This window comes from Coregonus clupeaformis, chromosome 11, assembly GCF_020615455.1.
Source record: "Coregonus clupeaformis isolate EN_2021a chromosome 11, ASM2061545v1, whole genome shotgun sequence".
Taxonomy (NCBI): Eukaryota; Metazoa; Chordata; class Actinopteri; order Salmoniformes; family Salmonidae; genus Coregonus; species Coregonus clupeaformis.
The window spans coordinates 23,926,403-23,947,579 of record NC_059202.1 but is presented as its reverse complement, the minus strand read 5'-3'; the positions used below and the strand labels follow the sequence as shown (position 1 = coordinate 23,947,579).

General features: G+C 44.4%; 1 protein-coding gene across 1 annotated transcript in view; it reads left to right on the top strand.

The window, feature by feature from the left end:
* Positions 1–21,177, top strand: part of LOC121576557 (zinc finger protein GLIS1) — a 135,325-nt gene that overhangs the window by 86,985 nt on the left and 27,163 nt on the right. Inside the window, exons 5-7 of the mRNA XM_041889792.2 lie at positions 6,311–6,472; positions 8,470–8,580; positions 15,247–15,424. Of these exons, the coding sequence (XP_041745726.1) occupies positions 6,311–6,472; positions 8,470–8,580; positions 15,247–15,424 (451 nt within the window). The remainder of the gene's footprint in view (positions 1–6,310; positions 6,473–8,469; positions 8,581–15,246; positions 15,425–21,177) is intronic.

Here is a 21,177-nt window from a genome sequence, read left to right as displayed (position 1 = left end):
AGAGAGACCTGTCTGTCCTAGCTGTGAATAGAGTCCTGTCTTTCCTAGCTGTGAATAGAGAGTCCTGTCTTTCCTAACTGTGAATTGAGGCCTGTCTGTCCTAGCTGTGAATGGAGAGCCCTGTCTCTCCTAACTGTGAATAGAGGCCTGTCTGTCCTAGCTGTGAATAGAGGCATGTCTGTCCTAGCTGTGAATAGAGTCCTGTCTGTCCTAGCTGTGAATAGAGAGTCCTGTCTGTCCTAGCTGTGAATAGAGAGTCCTGTCTGTCCTAGCTGTGAATAGAGGCCTGTCTTTCCTAGCTGTGAATAGAGAGGCCTGTCTTTCCTAGCTGTGAATAGAGAGGCCTGTCTGTCCTAGCTGTGAATAGAGGCCTGTCTGTCCAAGCTGTGAATAGAGGGTCCTGTCTGTCCTAGCTGTGAATAGAGTCCTGTCTGTCCTAGCTGTGAATAGAGTCCTGTCTGTCCTAGCTGTGAATAGAGGATCCTGTCTGTCCTAGCTGTGAATAGAGAGCCCTGTCTGTCCTAGCTGTGAATAGAGGGTCCTGTCTGTCCTAGCTGTGAATAGAGTCCTGTCTGTCCAAGCTGTGAATAGAGGATCCTGTCTGTCCTAGCTGTGAATAGATAGCCCTGTCTGTCCTAGCTGTGAATAGAGAGGCCTGTCTGTCCTAGCTGTGAATAGAGAGTCCTGTTTGTCCAAGCTGTGAATAGAGGCCTGTCTGTCCTAGCTGTGAATAGAGAGCCCTGTCTGTCCTAGCTGTGAAAAGAGAGTCCTGTCTGTCCTAGCTGTGAATAGAGGCCTGTCTGTCCTAGCTGTGAATAGAGAGTCCTGTTTGTCCTAGCTGTGAATAGAGAGCCTGTCTGTCCTAGCTGTGAATAGAGAGGCCTGTCTGTCCTAGCTGTGAATAGAGAGGCCTGTCTGTCCTAGCTGTGAATAGAGAGCCCTGTCTGTCCTAGCTGTGAATAGAGAGGCCTGTCTGTCCTAGCTGTGAATAGAGAGGCCTGTCTGTCCTAGCTGTGAACAGAGAGCCCTGTCTGTCCTAGCTGTGAATAGAGAGTCCTGTTTGTCCTAGCTGTGAATAGAGAGCCTGTCTGAGTCCTGTCTGTCCAAGCTGTGAATAGAGGCCTGTCTGTCCTAGCTGTGAATAGAGAGCCCTGTATGTCCTAGCTGTGAATAGAGAGTCCTGTCTGTCCTAGCTGTGAATAGAGGCCTGTCTGTCCTAGCTGTGAATAGAGAGTCCTGTCTCTCCTAGCTGTGAATAGAGTCCTGTCTGTCCTAGCTGTGAATAGAGGATCCTGTCTGTCCTAGCTGTGAATAGAGGGCCCTATATACACGCACACACACACACACACACACGCTTCACTAAAGGTCAGGGGACAATAGAGAACAGCTCCTCCATGTCAGGTTTCAGTGCTGCCCAGGCCACAGAGTGAGACGACCCTGCTAGTCCCCTCCCTACATGTGTGTATGTTTGTGTGTGTGTGTGTGTGTGTTTGTGTGTGTGTTTGTGTGTGTGTGTGTGTGTGTGTGTGTGCACGCCTCTCGCCCCTGATCGGGTAGGCGGGGCTGGCAGAGGTAGGCGGGGCCAGCAGAGCACTCAGATTGAGTAATAGGTTAGGGTTAGGGATTAGGGAACGGCAGAGCCCTCAGATAGGGTAACAGGTTAGGGTTAGGGTTAGGGGCCTGCAGAGCCCTCAGATAGGGTAACAGGTAAATGATTGTACAGGAAAGGGCCCTGATGCAATGCTCCTCAGTGGCTCCAAAGCCTCACATTGTTGTGGGCCATCCATTGCAGACATGGCTGATATTGATGTCAGGCTGACCGTTGCCGCGTGTCCCTGTAAATAGTTAAGATGGATTAACTGAGCGGGATATAGGTTACATTGAGTTGTAGTGTACTCTACATGTACAGTGGTGCTCCATGTCGCTACAAGCTTCGTACACCTGTATTTGGGGAGTTTCTCCCATTCTTCTCTGCAGATCCTCTCAAGCTCTGTCAGGTTAGATGGGGAACATCGCTGCACAGCTATTTTCAGGTCTCTCCAGAGATTTTCGATCGTGTTCAAGTCCGGGCTCTGGCTAGGCCACTCAAGGACATTCAGAGACTTTTTCCGAAGCCACTCCTGCGTTGTCTTGGCTGTGTGCTTAGGGTCGTTGTCCTGTTAGAAGGTGAACCGTCACCCCAGTCAGAGGACCTGAGCACCCTGGAGCAGGTTTTCATCAAGGATCTCTCTGTACGTTGCTCCGTTCATCTTTCCCTCAATCCTGACTAGTCTCCCAGTCCCTGCCACTGAAAAACATCCCAACAGAATGATGCTGCCACCACCATGCTTCACCGTAGGGATGGTGGCAGGTTTCCTCCAGACGTGATGCTTGGCATTCAGGCCAAAGAGTTCAATCTTGGCTTCATCAGACCAGATAATCTTGTTTTTCATGGTCTGAGAGTATTTAGGTGCCTTTTGGCAAACTCCAGCGGGCTGTTATGTGCCTTTTACTGAGGAGTGGCTTCCATCTGGCCACTACCATAAAGGCCTGATTGGTTGAGTGCTGCAGAGATGGTTGCCCTTCTGGAAGGTTCTCCCATCTCCACAGAGGAACTCTGGAGCTCTGTCAGAGTGACCATTGGGTTCTTGGTCACCTCCCTGACCAAGGCCCTTCTCCCCCGATTGCTCAGTTTGGCCGGGCGGCCAGCTCTAGGAAGAGTCTTGGTTGTTCCAAACTTCTTCCATTTAAAAATGATGGCGGCCACTGTGTTCTTGGGGACTTTCAATGCTGAAGAAATATTTTGGTACCGTTCCCCAGATCTGTGCCTCGACACAGTCCTGTCTCTGAGCTCTATGGACAATTCCTTTGGACTCATGGCTTGGTTTTTGCTCTGACATGCACTGTCAACTGTGGACCTTATATAGACAGGTGTGTGCCTTTCCAAATCATGTCCGATAATTTGAATTTACCACAGGTGGACTCCAATGAAGTTGTAGAAACATCTCAAGGATGATCAATGGAAACAGGATGCACCTGAGCTTAATTTCGAGTCTCAGAGCAAAGGGTTTGAATACTTATGTACAGTGGGGGAAAAAAGTATTTAGTCAGCCACCAATTGTGCATGTTCTCCCACTTAAAAAGATGAGAGAGGCCTGTAATTTTCATCATAGGTACACGTCAACTATGACAGACAAAATGAGAAAAAAAAGTCCAGCAAATCACATTGTAGGCTTTTTAATGAATTTATTTGCAAATTATGGTGGAAAATAAGTATTTGGTCAATAACAAAAGTTTCTCAATACTTTGTTATATACCCTTTGTTGGCAATGACACAGGTCAAACGTTTTCTGTAAGTCTTCACAAGGTTTTCACACACTGTTGCTGTTATTTTGGCCCATTCCTCCATGCAGATCTCCTCTAGAGCAGTGATGTTTTGGGGCTGTCGCTGGGCAACACGGACTTTGAACTCCCTCCAAAGATTTTCTATGGGGTTGAGATCTGTAGACTGGCTAGGCCACTCCAGGACCTTGAAATGCTTCTTACGAAGCCACTCCTTCGTTGCCCGGGCGGTGTGTTTGGGATCATTGTCATGCTGAAAGACCCAGCCACGTTTCATCTTCAATGCCCTTGCTGATGGAAGGAGGTTTTCACTCAAAATCTCACGATACATGGCCCCATTCATTCTTTTCCTTTACACGGATCAGTCGTCCTGGTCCCTTTGCAGAAAAAACAGCCCCAAAGCATGATGTTTCCACCCCCCATGCTTCACAGTAGGTATGGTGTTCTTTGGATGCAACTCAGCATTCTTTGTCCTCCAAACACGACGAGTTGAGTTTTTACCAAAAAGTTATATTTTGGTTTCATCTGACCATATGACATTCTCCCAATCCTCTTCTGGATCATCCAAATGCACTCTAGCAAACTTCAGACGGGCCTGGACATGTACTGGCTTAAGCAGGGGGACACGTCTGGCACTGCAGGATTTGAGTCCATGGCAGCGTAGTGTGTTACTGATGGTAGGCTTTGTTACTTTGGTCCCAGCTCTCTGCAGGTCATTCACTAGGTCCCCCCGTGTGGTTCTGGGATTTTTGCTCACCGTTCTTGTGATCATTTTGACCCACGGGGTGAGATCTTGCGTGGAGGCCCAGATCAAGGGAGATTATCAGTGGTCTTGTATGTCTTCCATTTCCTAATAATTGCTCCCACAGTTGATTTCTTCAAACCAAGCTGCTTACCTATTGCAGATTCAGTCTTCCCAGCCTGGTGCAGGTCTACAATTTTGTTTCTGGTGTCCTTTGACAGCTCTTTGGTCTTGGCCATAGTGGAGTTTGGAGTGTGACTGTTTGAGGTTGTGGACAGGTGTCTTTTATACTGATAACAAGTTCAAACAGGTGCCATTAATACAGGTAACGAGTGGAGGACAGAGGAGCCTCTTAAAGAAGAAGTTACAGGTCTGTGAGAGCCAGAACTCTTGCTTGTTTGTAGGTGACCAAATACTTATTTTCCACCATAATTTGCAAATAAATTCATTAAAAATCCTACAATGTGATTTTCTGGATTTTCTTTCTCAATTTGTCTGTCATAGTTGACGTGTACCTATGATGAAAATTACAGGCCTCTCTCATCTTTTTAAGTGGGAGAACTTGCACAATTGGTGGCTGACTAAATACTTTTTTTCCCCACTGTAAATAAGGTATTTCTGTTTTTAATTTTTTCTAAATTTGCTAAAAAATCCAAAAACCTGTTTTTGATTTGTCATTATGGGGTATTGTGTGTAGATTGATGAGGGGGGAAAATAATTTCATCAATTTTAGAATAAGGCTGTAACATAACAACATGTGAAAAAGTCAAGGGGTCTGAATACTTTCCGAATGCACTGTACACACACACACAAAACACACACATATATAGCCTTGTTATTGTTTTTATTGTTTTACTATCTCCTTTTTAATTTAGAAAATATTTTTCTTACTTTTTAACTGCATTGTTGGGAACGGGCTCGTAAGTAAGCATTTCACTGTAAAGTCTACACATGTTGTATTCGGCGCATGTGACCAATAAAATTGGATTTGATGTGATTACTAATGGATTTTTACAGTGGTCTTTGGAAAGGCAAGTGGTCAGCCCATGTGAAAATGGGAGATGTTGACCATGAACAATACAATATCTGTTAGTTTCCATGGCCTGGTGTCGTTGGTCGGCGTGAACTCATCCAGCTGTGTGACTGATATAGGAAGAAGGGTAAAGAGTGGGAGCAGACTCAGTCACAGAGGTACTGGATATGGCTTTATTGTACCACAGTTTACTGTACTGTATTGTACTGCTGTTTACTGTACTGTACTGTACTGTACTGTACTGTACTGTACTGTATTGTACTGCTGTTTACTGTACTGTACTGTACTGTACTGTACTGTGCTACTGTTGACAGTACTATACTACTGTTTACTGTACTGTACTGTACTGTACTATACTGTACTACTGTTTACTGTACTGTACAGTACTACTGTTTACTGTACTGTGCTACTGTTTACTGTACTGTACCATTGTTTACTGAACTGTACTGTATTGTACCACTGTTTACTGTACTGTACTGTACTGTACTGTCCTGTACCACTCTTTACTGTACTTCACCACTGTTTACTGTACTGTACTACTGTTTACTGTACTCTACCACTGTTTACTGTACTGTGCTACTGTTTACTGTACTGTACTGTACCATTGTTTACTGAACTGTGCTATACTGTACCACTGTTTACTGTACTGTACTGTACTACTGCTTACTATACTGTACTACTGTTTACTGTACTGTACCACTGTTTACTGTACTGTACCACTGTTTACTGTACTGTGCTACTGTTTACTGTACTGTGCTACTGTTTACTGTACTGTGCTACTGTTTACTGTACTGTACCATTGTTTACTGTACTGTACTACTGTTTACTGTACTGTGCTACTGTTTACTGTACTGTACTGTACTGTACCATTGTTTACTGAACTGTACTGTACCACTGTTTACTGTACTGTACCACTGTTTTACTGTACTGTACTCACTGTTTACTGTACTGTACTACTGTTTACTGTACTCTACCACTGTTTACTGTACTGTACCGCCTTCATCTCATATTGATCTACTCACCCTCCCTCTCTCTCTCTCTCTCTCTCTCTCTATCTCTCCCCCTCTCTCCCCCCCTCCCTCTCTTGCTTCCTCTCTCTCTGTCTCTTTCTCTCTGTGTTTTCCTGCTTGTGTGTGCATGTGTCTGTGTGTGCATGTGTCTGTGTGTGTCCATGTTCTCCTGTGTGTGTCTATCCATCTATCCTCTCCTAACAGTTTGAGGGCTGCAACAAGGCCTTTTCCCGCCTGGAGAACTTGAAGATCCATCTACGTAGCCACACGGGGGAGAAGCCCTACCTGTGCCAGCACCCCGGCTGCCAGAAAGCTTTCAGCAACTCCAGCGACCGGGCCAAGCACCAACGCACTCACCTGGACACGGTCAGCACACATGGAGACAGCCTCCACTGGTTCTACTCTACTCTCCTCTACTCCCACCTCCCATGGCCTCTCTGCTGTAGATCATAGATCATGTCTATTAGTCATGGTTCTATCCAGACACTTACAGGTGCCCTAAAATAAGTGGAATGGGGCGATGTTGATGTTTGAACTCTGATCGGAGTGATCTGGTTTGTTGTAGAGTTAGAGTGTATGTTTGGGCATCCCTAAAGTAGTATCAAACTTTTTTGTTTAGGATAATTGAAGCTGCTTCTCACATCATTGGAAGAAGAATGGAATTGTACACATTAAAGCGTTAGTGCCTATTACCAAGCTTAAAGCCGTTTCCAATCTTTGACAGTGTCACAGTTCAATTATTGAAACGTTAGTCAGTGAGTTACACGCCATTCTCAATCACCCACACTCCCTCCCACCGGTGGCATGACATGCTACAGATAATTAAAATATCCCTTTCATTATGCAGCGTTCAGAACAACTGGGAGCTCGGGAAAAAAAGAGCTCCGACTGGGAAAGTTCGTTTTGAACGGTCATCCAACTCAGAATTCCAAGTCGGGAATTCAGGCCTCTTTCAAGAGCTCTGACTTTCCGACCTTAAGATCACTGAAGTCATGATTTGACCTAGTTTTTTTTCTGAGTTCCCAGTTGTTTTGAACGCGGCATTAGTCCGACTCGAGTCACACTATGTAAAATAACCAGCTGTTTGGTTAGCGTTGAGCGTTCTGCTCAGACAGGGCCTTGCCTTGTCTCTCTGCTACAGTGGGGAAAGCAATGACTGTGTATAAAGGAAAAGAAAGCCTGAGTCAGCCACTACTCACTTCTCCTGTCTGTTACTCCTCCAACGTCTTACTTTATCACAGTCCACAGGCCTCAGCCAGACTTAGCCACCCAGCCTCACTACCATATACACACTACCAATTACACAGCCAGTCCCAGACGCTGATGGCCGCGCATTAGCGCCCTGCCGAGAGTCTAATTTTGCCGCTTGCCACCCTGCCAAACGCACTTTTGGGAAAAATAATTTTCAACTGTAATGATATTTTTACTAGACAGAAGTTTTGTTGTTTTTTTCTCTCGCTCGCTCTTTTCTCCACTTGTCGGGTCTGTATTGGTGTAGCGTTGCGTAGGAATAACAAACAGGACAGGGATTAGTGGTGCTGAGAGCGGCTTGGAATAACCTCTTATTTACAGAAAAGAGCGAGGTACGAACAGAGAGCTAATAAAGAGGCGTATCGCCTTTCACTTTAATGGCTGCCTTATATTCCACTGTACAGAGAGAGAGAAAACATAGACACAAGGGGAAAATCTCTCCATCAAGGGGCTGCATGCAGTGTTTTCTTTGCTAATATTGTGTAACGTTGAGGACATTTAATGACAGGGGGTGCAATCATTTTTTACACCACCGTTGTAGTGATGTTGCTTTGGTGATCACGTTTAGTGCCCCTCACATGTTTTGGTACAGTTTGCACTATAACTTTACTAGATCTTTATAAACCTTATCACGAATGTCATCTTTATGTCATCAGTCTTCTATGGAGCACCAAAATGCTGCTTTATATTCGGTTTCTTTTAGTAGGCTACTTCAAATATTAAGTAAAACGTAATATATAAACTTAATACTCCTTCGTATTTTCTCTTCTCTCTCTCATTCCTTCTCTCTTGCCTTCAATTTCTTCAGTTACTCTGTGTATTCTCAGCTGAAAGGTAGGAGGCTATTTTGGCTTTCTTATTTCATCACATTTCATTCCTGTTCTGTGTCTTTATTTTTGCATTTTTGTTCTTGATTTTTTTAGTACTATTTTGCAAAAGAATCAAATGCCTAATGCATACATGTTCTTGTGGTTTTATATGAATCAATATAGCAATGTTAGGTTGCTTTGACTCGTGGTTGTGGGTTTCATTGCGCTGTCATTATAGAATAAATAGTTGCTTTGAATCACATACTTATCATGTACTTATCATATATTTGTCATGTTCTATAGAAACCGTACGCATGCCAGATCCCTGGCTGCACCAAGCGCTACACAGATCCCAGCTCTCTACGCAAACACGTCAAGATCCACTCGGCCAAAGAGCAACAGGTGCATAGAAAGGTAAGACATCCATTTAAGGACAAATGTATTTACAGCTGTGCCATACAGGTTGCAAAAAATTAGGGAAGATATTTTTGATGTGCCGATTCCATGATACAGGGCTTATGAACTGATACACAAAACAACGCTGGATTCAAAACTTCGAGTTTTTCCATTTAAATTACTATACAAAAATATTGCAACAAATAAGATGTTATTTATATGGGGGATACAAACATCTCAGCTCTGCAGATTTTGCTGTGAAGAGACTGTGATGGAAAATTTCCACAACAAGACAGAATCATTAGATCACTTGTTTTGGTACTGCCCATATGTAGCTTGTTTTTGGTCGCAGTCCTAGGAATGGCTGAAAAATCACAACATGTACTTAAAGCTATCTTTTCAAATAGCACTGCTGGGTGACTTGAAAAGCCATGTATATTTTAAAATAAGACAAATATATGTATGGGGGATTGGAAATGATGCAAACAATTACATTGATAGAACCCACAATCTATCTGCGATATTAAAACTGATCTACATCCTAAAAATAAAATACAAAATAAAATGAAATAAAAATCTTAAAAGCCTCCCATATATCATACCAGTGGAGACTCATGCCCCTTTAAATCGGAGGAAGGGCTCATTGTAATGGCGTGAAAGGAATTAATCGATCGGTATACCATTCCAGCCATTACTTTGGGCCATCCTCCTTTTACCAGCCTCCACTCTCTTACACTGTACATATTTTGACCAGGAACTGAGAGCATGTTAGGACTCTTGTTGATCTTGTCATGCCACATGCATCACAAATTGATAGTTGCCATGGCGCCCTAGTAGCAGCCTAAGCAGAGAGCACCTGTATATACTGGATGTACATTTAGTTATTAAGTGTTTTTAATTGTTGTTTTTGATCAGCTATTTTGTTTTTGATAACATTTAGTTGTTATTACATATATCTAGTGGTTTTAACCCACAGATTTGTAGATTGACTGGCAGGTCAACTCTTTTTGGCTTGGCTAGCTAGCTTGCTAATGTTTTTGTTTAAATTATGCATCTGGACACAGTACCAGCTTTGAATTTCACCTGGCTGCTGGGTCCTGATCTTCTGAGAACATCATTTGAGGAGTCACCTGAAGCTTGAGATGAACGGGAGATACACTAGAGAATGCAGTGCTGAGGCAGAAGACTTGTAGTGAGGACGACTGGCTACTACTTTGAACTGTGTGTGGTGAGCTTTCTAGCGCCCAGAGCTGCTGAGGCATCACCCAAGAGGGTGCCACACATTGTGTAGGAGGAGAAGTCCACTGGCTACACACCTCAGGCTGGTTCCCATAGTAGCCCACTACAAGATTGTCAACAGACTCAATTTTAATCAACCATCTCCCTGACCACCTTCCTCTGATCAAGCCATGAACTGTCCCTCTCCATCTTTGGAGGATGCATGCACTCAATGACTTGGCCACTAATGGTTGAGCTAGCTAGCTATAGGTAGCTCATGATGACGTACTGCTTGTTTATTTTTTGCTTTTGAAGCTCTTCGAGATTTCTTTCTGTCATGAAAAGCGCTATAGAAGTTTAATAAATTATTATTATTATTATTATTATTATTATTATTATTATTATTATTATTATACTGAACAAAACCATACACACAACATGTAAAGTGTTGGTCCTATGTTTCATGAGTTGAAATAAAATATCCCAGAAATGTTCCATACGCACAAAAAGCTTATTTTCCTCAAATGTTTACATCCCTGTTGGTGAGCATTTCTCCTTTGCCAACATAATCCATCCACCGGACAGGTGTAGCATATCAAGAAGCTGATTAAACAGCATGATCATTATACAGGTGCACCTTGTGCTGGGGACAATTAAAGGCCACTCTAAAATGTGCAGTTTTGTCACACAACACAATGCCACAGATGTCTCAAGTAATTGGCACGCTGACTGCATGAATGTCCACCAGAGCTGTTGCCAGATCATTTAATGTTAATTTCTCTACCATAAGCCGCCTCCAACGTTGTTTTAGAGAATTTGGCAGTATGTCCAACCAGCCTCACAACCACAGACCACGTGTAATCACACCAGCCCAAGACCTCCACATCCGGCTTCTTCACCTGCGGGATGGTCTGAGACCAGCCACCCGGACAGCTGATGAAACTGTGGGTTTGCACAACTGAAGAATTTCTGCACAAACTGTCAGAAACCGTCTAAGGGAAGCTCATCTGCGTTCTCCTCATCCTCACCAGGGTCTTGACCTGACTGCATGCAGTTCGGTGTCGTAACAGACTTCAGTGGGCAAATGCTCACCTTCGATGGCCACTGGCACGCTGGAGAAGTGGGCTCTAAATCAAATCAAATCAAATCAAATTTTATTGGTCACATGCGCCGAATACAACAAGTGCAGACATTACAGTGAAATGCTTACTTACAGCCCTTAACCAACAGTGCGTTTTATTTTAAACAAAAAAGTAAGAATAAAACAACAACAAAAAAAGTGTTGAGAAAAACAAAGAGCAGAAGTAAAATAAAGTGACAGTAGGGAGGCTATATATACAGGGGGGGTAACGGTGCAGAGTCAATGTATGTGGGGGCACCGGCTAGTTGAGGTAGTTGAGGTAATATGTACATGTGGGTAGAGTTAAAGTGACTATGCATAAATACTTAACAGAGTAGCAGCAGCGTAAAAAGGATGGGGTGGGGGGCAGTGCAAATAGTCCGGGTAGCCATGATTAGCTGTTCAGGAGTCTTATGGCTTGTGGGTAGAAGCTGTTGAGAAGTCTTTTGGACCTAGACTTGGCACTCCGGTACCGCTTGCCGTGCGGTAGCAGAGAGAACAGTCTATGACTAGGGTGGCTGGAGTCTTTGACAATTTTGAGGGCCTTCCTCTGACACCGCCTGGTATAGAGGTCTTGGATGGCAGGGAGCTTTGCCCCAGTGATGTACTGGGCCGTACGCACTACCCTCTGTAGTGCCTTGCGGTCAGAGGCCAAGCAGTTGCCATACCAGGCGGTGATGCAACCAGTCAGGATGCTCTCGATGGTGCAGCTGTAGAATTTTTTGAGGATCTGAGGACCCATGCCAAATCTTTTTAGTCTCCTGAGGGGGAATAGGCTTTGTCGTGCCCTCTTCACGACTGTCTTGGTGTGCTTGGACCATGATAGTTCGTTGGTGATGTGGACACCAAGGAACTTGAAGCTCTCAACCTGTTCCACTACAGCCCCGTCGATGAGAATGGGGGCGTGCTCAGTCCTCTTTTTTTTCCTGTAGTCCACAATCATCTCCTTTGTCTTGGTCACGTTGAGGGAGAGGTTGTTGTCCTGGCACCACACGGCCAGATCTCTGACCTCCTCCCTATAGGCTGTCTCATCGTTGTCGGTGATCAGGCCTACCACTGTTGTGTCGTCGGCAAACTTAATGATGGTGTTGGAGTCGTGCCTGGCCATGCAGTCATGCAGTCACGGATGAATCCCGTTTTCAATTGTACCGGGTAGATGGCAGACAGCGTGTATGGCTTCGTGGGGTCGAGTGGTATACTGATGTCAACGTTGTGAACAGAGTGACCCATGGTGGCGTGAGGTTATGGTATGGGCAGGCATAAGCTATAGACAACAAACGCAATTGGATTTTATTGATGGCAATTTGAATGCACAGAGATACTTTGACAAGATCCTGAGGCCCATTGTAGTGCCATTCATCGGCCGCCATCACCTTATGTTTCAGCATGATAATGCACAGCCCCATGTCGCAAGGATCTGTACACAATTCCTGTAAGCTGAAAATGTCTGAGTTCTTCCATGGCCTGCATACTCACCAGACATGTCACCACCCATTGAGCATGTTTGGGATGCTCTGGATCGACATGTACGACAGTGTGTTCCAGTTCCTGCCAATATTCAGCAACTTCGCACAGCCATTGAAAAGGAGTGTGACAACATTCCACAGGCCACAGTCAACAGGCTGATCAAGTCTATGTGAAGGAGATGTGTCGCGCTGCATGAACCAAATGGTGGTCACACCAGATACTGACTGGTTTTCTGATCCACGCCCCTACCTTTTTTAAAAGGTATTTGTGACCAACAGATGCATATCTGTATTCCCAGTCATGTGAAATCCATAGATTAGGGCCTAATGAATTTATTTCAATTGACAGATTTCATTATTTGATCTGTAACTAAAATCTTTGAAATTGTTGCATGTTGCGTTTATATTTTTGTTCAGTGTAAATGTCCCCAGTAGGTGTATTCCGAGCCATGTATTTAAAGAGTTGGGACATTGAGGTTTCTGCATTATGATGCATTTACATGACACTTCAAAATTCTATGGCAGCCATGTTAGTGCCCCATTAACAATACATGGGGAATATTTAAATAATGCTATGTAAATTCTAAAGGTTGGTCCAACTTTCTAAATCTGGCTCTTGGTGTAATCATCTCCAGTCTAGTGCTTATTCTTCATCACAGCTCTATAGTTGGATTAATTTAGTTTAGCCTTTGAAAACCTTTGAAATTCCTCAACAATAGATCAGGTTTGACCACATTGTGTTAATGGTCAACATCACATTCTTCTGCTGATAAATATGGGGAGAATGGAGAGAGGGAGAATGGTCTCATTGTTGTTTAAAGGGCCTGAATGTCGTTGGTCGGGCCTGAATGATGTGTTCCTTTGCTTAGCTGTAAAACGGAAACACATGTGAGGCTTATACCATTGCTAATACGCTGTAGCTATAGCAGAATAGGGGCCAGATGCTGTGGACAAATGTCAAACAAACCTTCTCACTCCATCTCGGAGCAGAAAAAAATTAATTGTGTAATGTTGTGAAAGGCAGAGGCCCAATTAGAATGGTTTCCAATCACGACGTGTTCGGACACTTACTGATGTTGTCTGCGTGTCAAATGATAATTTAATTAATGATTGTCGAATTGATCAGTGATATGTAAAGACAGCATTCTATCTGAACACGGATATCTAAAAAAAATCGAATAAATGCCTCACGCCATGTCAAATATCAATCCAGACTGGTTATTCAATCCATCCTGAATGAATTCCATGGCAGCCCTGGCATACTAATCTGTTAGGATATCTTTGTGTGAGGTATCGCACACTCCCAACCACATATCCATCCTGTTGGCTTGCTTCGTGGGTGTGTCCAACCTGTAAACGAGAGGATGGATGAATAGAGGGATGAATAGAATGATAGATGGCTGGACTGGTTGTCCTGATACCTCTCTTTCTCCTGGTCCTAATAAGAGTGCTGCTTGTGGTCGGGAAGCAGGCCTCCAACCCTGTCATTTCCTCCCAGCCTCTGTGGTTGAGATGTCACTACTAACTAACTGATGCACTGCTTTATTAAGAACTGTTGTGCTTGTGGGCCAATTTACACAAATGGCTCTTTATTCTTACCATATCCTTGATGTTACTGATGTCAGCTCCTTCTGGCAGAGCTACAGCGTCACTGTCCTGGTAGAGGGGTTGACGTTACACTACATTACAGTCATTTAGCAGATGCCCTAACACAAAGTGAGAGACTGACATTCAGTGTAGTTTAGTGTAGCTTATGTGTAGCAATCTGTAGCGTATTTGGGGATCAAACCCACAAACCTGATGTAGTTAGCACTGTGGGCTAATTAACTAATCATTCTGGTTAGAGGGATAGAAGTCTCACCTATCCCTTCACTCCAGTCACTTTCCAGACAGCATATTGGCCTTGTCCTTCAGCAGAAAATCAGGTATTCCGTATGACAAACCTTGATGTTAACGTCCTGACGTTACCTCAGCTCTAAAGGTACATCTGACATTACCTCAGATGTAATGGTACATCTGACATTACCTCAGATGTAATGGTACATCTGACATTACCTCAGATGTAATGGTACATCTGACATTACATCAGATATAATGGAACATCTGACATTACCTCAGATATAATGGTACATCGGACATTACCTCAGATATAATGGTACATCTGACATTACCTAAGATCTAATTGAACATCTAACATTACCTCAGATCTAATGGTACATCTGACATTACCTCAAATGTAAAGGTACATCTGCAGAGGAAAGGGAAGACATGTTTTTTAGGATTCCTGCAATGCACTGGCCTGAGTTGTATTACAGTCCACTATAACATTTTATTACAGTGTAACTTACTGTGCTGATGTATAGAACAGAGTAAAACTGATCTATACGACAGACTACCTATAATTCTGATGTATATTACCTTGAGACCACTGCTAGCTACATATACCCAGGGGTGGGATTAGAACTTAGACTGGTAACTCTGACTAAAATCAGTGGGAATGCAGGAATTCAGCTCAGAAACATGTTTGATATGTCAAAATAATGATTTCACTCTGGGAACTCTGTTCCCACGCATTCTGCCCCAATTCCACCCCACGTGATAGACTGCAGTTTAATGTGTGTTCACGTGCCCAGATACCATTGGCAGAGAGACAGGTTTTCACGTTTCATGTCTTGGCTTTACATTGGTATGCAAAATGTCCAAACAAACATTGAAATACAAACATTGAAATTCATGCATGACTCAAAGGAAAAACAAATCATCTCTCTTACACTCCAACATCCAACGATGGCACTGCTCCCGCTCAATTTTATTTTGTTCACTTTTTCTTCTTGACCGCTTGTATTGTACAGTAACCCCATCTCTCTGTTTGATTGACAGCTGAGGCCGTTCCCCCACCTGGAGCAGGACGTCCTGAGTGAGTGTCTGTCGGTGCAGCACTTGCAGGGCTCCGCCCCCTCCCAGCACCAGCACCTGAATTGCCCCACCCCCTCGCAGCAGCACCTGTTCAATGGGAAAGACGGCCGCTCCCCCGGACTGGGCCAAGACATCTTCACAGGTGCACACCGGAGGTCACTCTTCCCCCTAGCCCCTAACCCCTGGCCTTTTAACCCCAGATCCTAATACTCCAGGTAGAAGTTGCCTGTAGTGGCAGATCTAGGATCAGCTTATCCTTTCCAATTCTTAACCGTAATCATTAAGGAGGGAAATGCAAGATCAGTGTGTAAGTGCAACTTCATTCTACTCTGACCTTTAACCTCACATATGACCAATCCACCAACACACTGATCTATCTTTTGTACTACAGTAAACTTTGACATTTGAAATTATGGCAGACACTGTCCCAGCACTGATTTCCTGCCATGAAGACAATATTGGCCTGAGTGTGTTAAACTCAATCTCATGCTGAATTTGATACTGATGAATTAATTATTCCTGATTCGGTTTAGAATCGCTTCACTTTCCCTGGTTCAGAGTATTTTCCATTTGAAAAGGACTGGGTGGAAATCAAACTGAGATGTACAGTATTAATAAAGAACATCTGCAAACAACTAACATTTGTGATTTGCAAATAAAACTGACCCCCGATTCACATTCAAAAAGTGCTTACTTTTTTATTAAACTTGAAAATCTCTCAGATCTCATAGGCTCTAGTAGTAGGCCAGTGACTTGTGAAAGAGAGGTTGATGACCAGGAAGAAATATAGTGGTACTATGGAGGAAAGGAGAGATGCCCTGCAGTGTCCACAGTTTATGGACACATCTGCCATTGTTTGCTCAGTTAGTCCAATCCAGACGCCCCATCGTTCTCTCTTATTGTTACAGGAACACAATGCACACTTACTGGGGGGACTATGAAAGCTCAAGTTGTCTTTGATTATCGAATCGATTCTTTCAATCTTGGCTTCTTTCCTTCCCTCTCCCTTGAGTGGATGTGTTGCAAATGGTTTCTAGGCCGCCGTGTTTGTTGGGTTTACGCCAGACGGAATTAAATGGGATTCATCATGATGAGTCTTCTTCTTCTTCGCATGTGTTGGACTTTATTCTCTAGCCAACAGTGGGAGGATAGTCAGAAGGACTGGCAAACTACGGAGACTCTCCAATGTTAACACTTCTAGAGCTGACAGTTAGTAACATTTCTAGAGCTGACAGTGAGTAACACTTCTAGAGCTGACAGTGACTAACACTTCTAGAGCTGACAGTGACTAACACTTCTAGAGCTGACAGTGCCTAACACTTCTAGAGCTGACAGTGTGTAACACTTCTAGAGCTGACAGTGAGTAACACTTCTAGAGCTGACAGTGACTAACACTTCTAGAGCTGACAGTGCCTAACACTTCTAGAGCTGACAGTGTGTAACACTTCTAGAGCTGACAGTGAGTAACACTTCTAGAGCTGACAGTGAGTAACACATAGAGCTGACAGTTAGTAACACTTCTAGAGCTGACAGTGGGTAACACTTCTAGAGCTGACAGTGAGTAACACTTCTAGAGCTGACAGTGAGTAACACTTCTAGAGCTGACAGTGAGTAACATTTCTAGAGCTGACAGTAACACTTCTAGAGCTGACAGTGACTATCATTTCTAGAGCTGACAGTGAGTAACACTTCTAGAGCTGACAGTGTATAACACTTCTAGAGCTGACAGTGAGTAACACTTCTAGAGCTGACAGTGTATAACACTTCTAGAGCTGACAGTGAGTAACACTTCTAGAGCTGACAGTGACTATCATTTCTAGAGCTGACAGTGAGTAACACTTCTAGAGCTGACAGTGTATAACACTTCTAGAGCTGACAGTGAGTAACACTTCTAGAGCTGACAGTGTATAACACTTCTAGAGCTGACAGTGAGTAACACTTCTAGAGCTGACAGTGCCTAACACTTCTAGAGCTGACAGTTAGTAACATTTCTAGAGCTGACAGTAACACTTCTAGAGCTGACAGTGCCTAACACTTCTAGAGCTGACAGTTAGTAACATTTCTAGAGCTGACAGTAACACTTCTAGAGCTGACAGTGACTATCACTTCTAGAGCTGACAGTGTGTAACACTTCTAGAGCTGACAGTGAGTAACACTTCTAGAGCTGACAGTGACTAACACTTCTAGAGCTGACAGTGCCTAACACTTCTAGAGCTGACAGTGTGTAACACTTCTAGAGCTGACAGTGAGTAACACTTCTAGAGCTGACAGTGAGTAACACATAGAGCTGACAGTTAGTAACACTTCTAGAGCTGACAGTGGGTAACACTTCTAGAGCTGACAGTGAGTAACACTTCTAGAGCTGACAGTAAGTAACACTTCTAGAGCTGACAGTGAGTAACATTTCTAGAGCTGACAGTAACACTTCTAGAGCTGACAGTGACTATCATTTCTAGAGCTGACAGTGAGTAACACTTCTAGAGCTGACAGTGAGTAACACTTCTAGAGCTGACAGTGAGTAACACTTCTAGAGCTGACAGTGTATAACACTTCTAGAGCTGACAGTGAGTAACACTTCTAGAGCTGACAGTGCCTAACACTTCTAGAGCTGACAGTTAGTAACATTTCTAGAGCTGACAGTAACACTTCTAGAGCTGACAGTGACTATCACTTCTAGAGCTGACAGTGAGTAACAATTCTAGAGCTGACAGTTAGTAACACTTCTAGAGCTGACAGTTAGTAACAATTCTAGAGCTGACAGTGAGTAACACGTCTAGAGCTGACAGTGAGTAACACTTCTAGAGCTGACAGTGAGTAACACTTCTAGAGCTGACAGTGAGTAACACTTCTAGTTTTTTTTGTATTATTATCAATTATACAGTGAAATGCCTTTCTTGCAAGCTCTGCAAAGGATGATTGTATGTGAGTGTGTGTGCGTGCGTGTGTGTAGAGTCAATATAAATGTGTGTGCATGTTATGTGTGTGTTGGAGGGTCAGTCTGTGTGTGAGTGTATAGAGTCCTGTTAGTGTGCACCTCCTCCCTGTAGTCTGTCTCATCGTCGTCGGTGATCAGGCCTTCCACCGTTGTGTCGTCAGCAAACTTGATGATGTTGTTGGAGTTGTGCGTGGCCATGCAGTCGTGGGTGAACAGGGAGTACAGGAGAGGACTAAGCACACTCCCCCGTGGGGCCCCGTGTTGAGGGTCAGCATGGCGGAGGTGATGTTGCCTACCCTCACCACCTGGGGTCAGCCAGTCAGGATGTCCAGGATCCAGTTGCAGAGCGAGGTGTTCAGTCCCAGGGTCCTAAGCTTGGTGACGAGCTTGGAGGGGACAATGGTGTTGAACACTGAGCTGTAGTCAATGAACAGCATTCTCACATAGGTATTCCTCTTATCTAGGTGGTTGAGGGCAGTGTGGAGTACAATTGAGATTGCGTCGTCTATGGATCTGTTGGGGCGGTATAGAAATTGGAGTGGGTCTATGGTGGCTGGGATAGTGGAGTTGATGTGTGCCATAACCAGCCTTTCAAAGCATTTCATGATTACAGATGTGAGTGCTACATGGCGGTAGTCATTGTGGCATGAAGCGTTACAGTTCTTGGGAACAGGAATGACGGTGGTCATCTTAAGACATGTGGGGATTACAGACTGGGACAAGGAGAGGTGAATATGCCTGCCAGTTGATGGGTGGATGTCAATGCAAATAGTCTGGGTGACCATTTTATTAATTGCTCAGCAGCCTTATGGCTTGGGGGTAGATGCTGTTAAGGAGCCTTTTGGACCTAGACTTGGCGCTCCGGTACCGCTTGCCATGCGGTAGCAGAGAGACCAGTCTATGACTTGGGTGACTGGAGTACGTTCATCTCTAGGAGACAGAACGCGTTTCCTTCCTGAGCGGTATGACGGTTGCGTGGTCCCATGGTGTTTATACCTGCGTACTATTGTTTGTACAGATGAACGTGGTACCTTCAGGCGTTTGGAAATTGCTCCCAAGGATGAACCAGATTTGTGGAGGACTACAATTGTTTTTCTGAGGTCTTGGCTGATTTTCTTTTGATTTTCCCATGATGTCAAGCAAAGAGGCACTGAGTTTGAAGGTAGGCCTTGAAATACATCGACAGGTACACCTCCAATTGACTCAAATGTTGTCAATTAGCCTATCAGAAGCTTCTAAAGCCATGACATCATTTTCTGGAATTTTCCAAGCTGTTTAAAGGCACAGTCAACTTCTGACCCACTGGAATTGTGATACAGTGAATTATAAGTGAAATAATCTGTCTGTAAACAATTGTTTCACGCACAAAGTAGATGTCCTAACCAACTTGCCAAAACTATAGTTTGTTAACATTAAATTTGTGGAGTGGTTGAAAAACGAGTTTTAATGACTCCAACCTAAATGTATGTAAAATCAGACTTCAACTGTAGGTCCTGTATGGCAGGAAGCTAGGACCCGGTGATGTACTGGGCTGTACGCACTACCCTCTGTAGCGTCTTACAGTCAAATGCAGAGAAGTTGCCATACCAGGCAGTGATGCAACCGGTCAGGATGCTCTCGGTGGTGCAGCTGTATAACTTTTTGAGGATCTGAGGACCCATGCCAAATCTTTTCAGTCTCCTGAGGGGGGAAAGGCATTGTCGTGCCCTCTTCACGACTTTCTTGGTGTGTTTGGACCATCATTGTTTGTTGGTGATGTGGACACCAAGGAACTTGAAACTCATGACCCGCTCCACTACAGCCCTGTCGATGTGAATGGGGGTGTGCTCTGTCCTCCTTTTCCTGTAGTCCACAATCATCTCCTTTGTCTTGCTCACGTTGAGGGAGTGGTTGTTGTCCTGGCACCACACTGCCAGGTCTCTGACCTCCTCCATATAGGCTGTCTCATCGTTGTCGGTGATCAGGCCTACCACCATTGTGTAGCAAACGTAATGATGATGTTGGAGTCGTGCTTGGCCACGCAGTCATGGGTGAACAGGGAGTACAGGAGGGGAATAAGCATGCACCCCTGAGGGGCCCCCGTGTTGAGGATCAGCTTGGCAGATGTGTTGTTGCCTACCCTTTCCACCTGGGGGCAGCCCATCAGGAAGTCCAGGATCCAGTTGCAGAGGGAGGTGTTTAGTCCAAGCGTCCTTTGCTTAGTGATGAGCTTTGTGGGCGCTATGGTGTTGAATGCTGAGCTGTAGTCAATGAACAGCATTCTCATTTAGGTGTTCCTTTTGTCCAGGTGGGAAAGGGCAGTGTGGAGTGCGAATGAGATTGCGTCATCTGTGGATCTGTTGGGGCGTTATGCGAATTGGGGGGGGTCTAGGGTTTCCGGGATGATGGTGTTTATGTGAGCCATGACCAGCCTTTCAAAGCACTTCATGGCTACCGCGGTGTGTGCTACGGGGTGGTAGTCATTTAGGCAGGTTACCTTCGCTTTCTTGGGCACAGGGACTATGGTGGTCTGCTTGAAAATTGTAGGTATTACAGACTCGGTCAGGGAGAGGTTGAAATGTCAGTGAAGACACTTGCCAGTTGGTCCCCGCATGCTCTGAGTACATGTCCTGGTAATCCGTCTGGCCCTGCGGCCTTGTGAATGTTGACCTGTTTAAAGGTCTTGCTCACATCGGCTACAGAGAACATGATCACACAGTTGTCCGGAACAGCTGGTGCTCTCATGCACACTTCAGTGTTGCTTGCCTCAAAGCGAGCATAAAAGGCATTTAGTCCATCTGTTAGGCTCACATCATTGGGCAGCTCGCGGCTCGGTTTCCCTTTGTAGTCCATAATAGTTTGCAAGCCCTGCCACATCCAACGAGCGTCAGAGCCGGTGTAGTAGGATTCAATCTTAGTCCTGTATTGACACTTTGCCTGTTTGATGGTTCGTCTGAGGGCATAGCAGGATTTCTTATAAG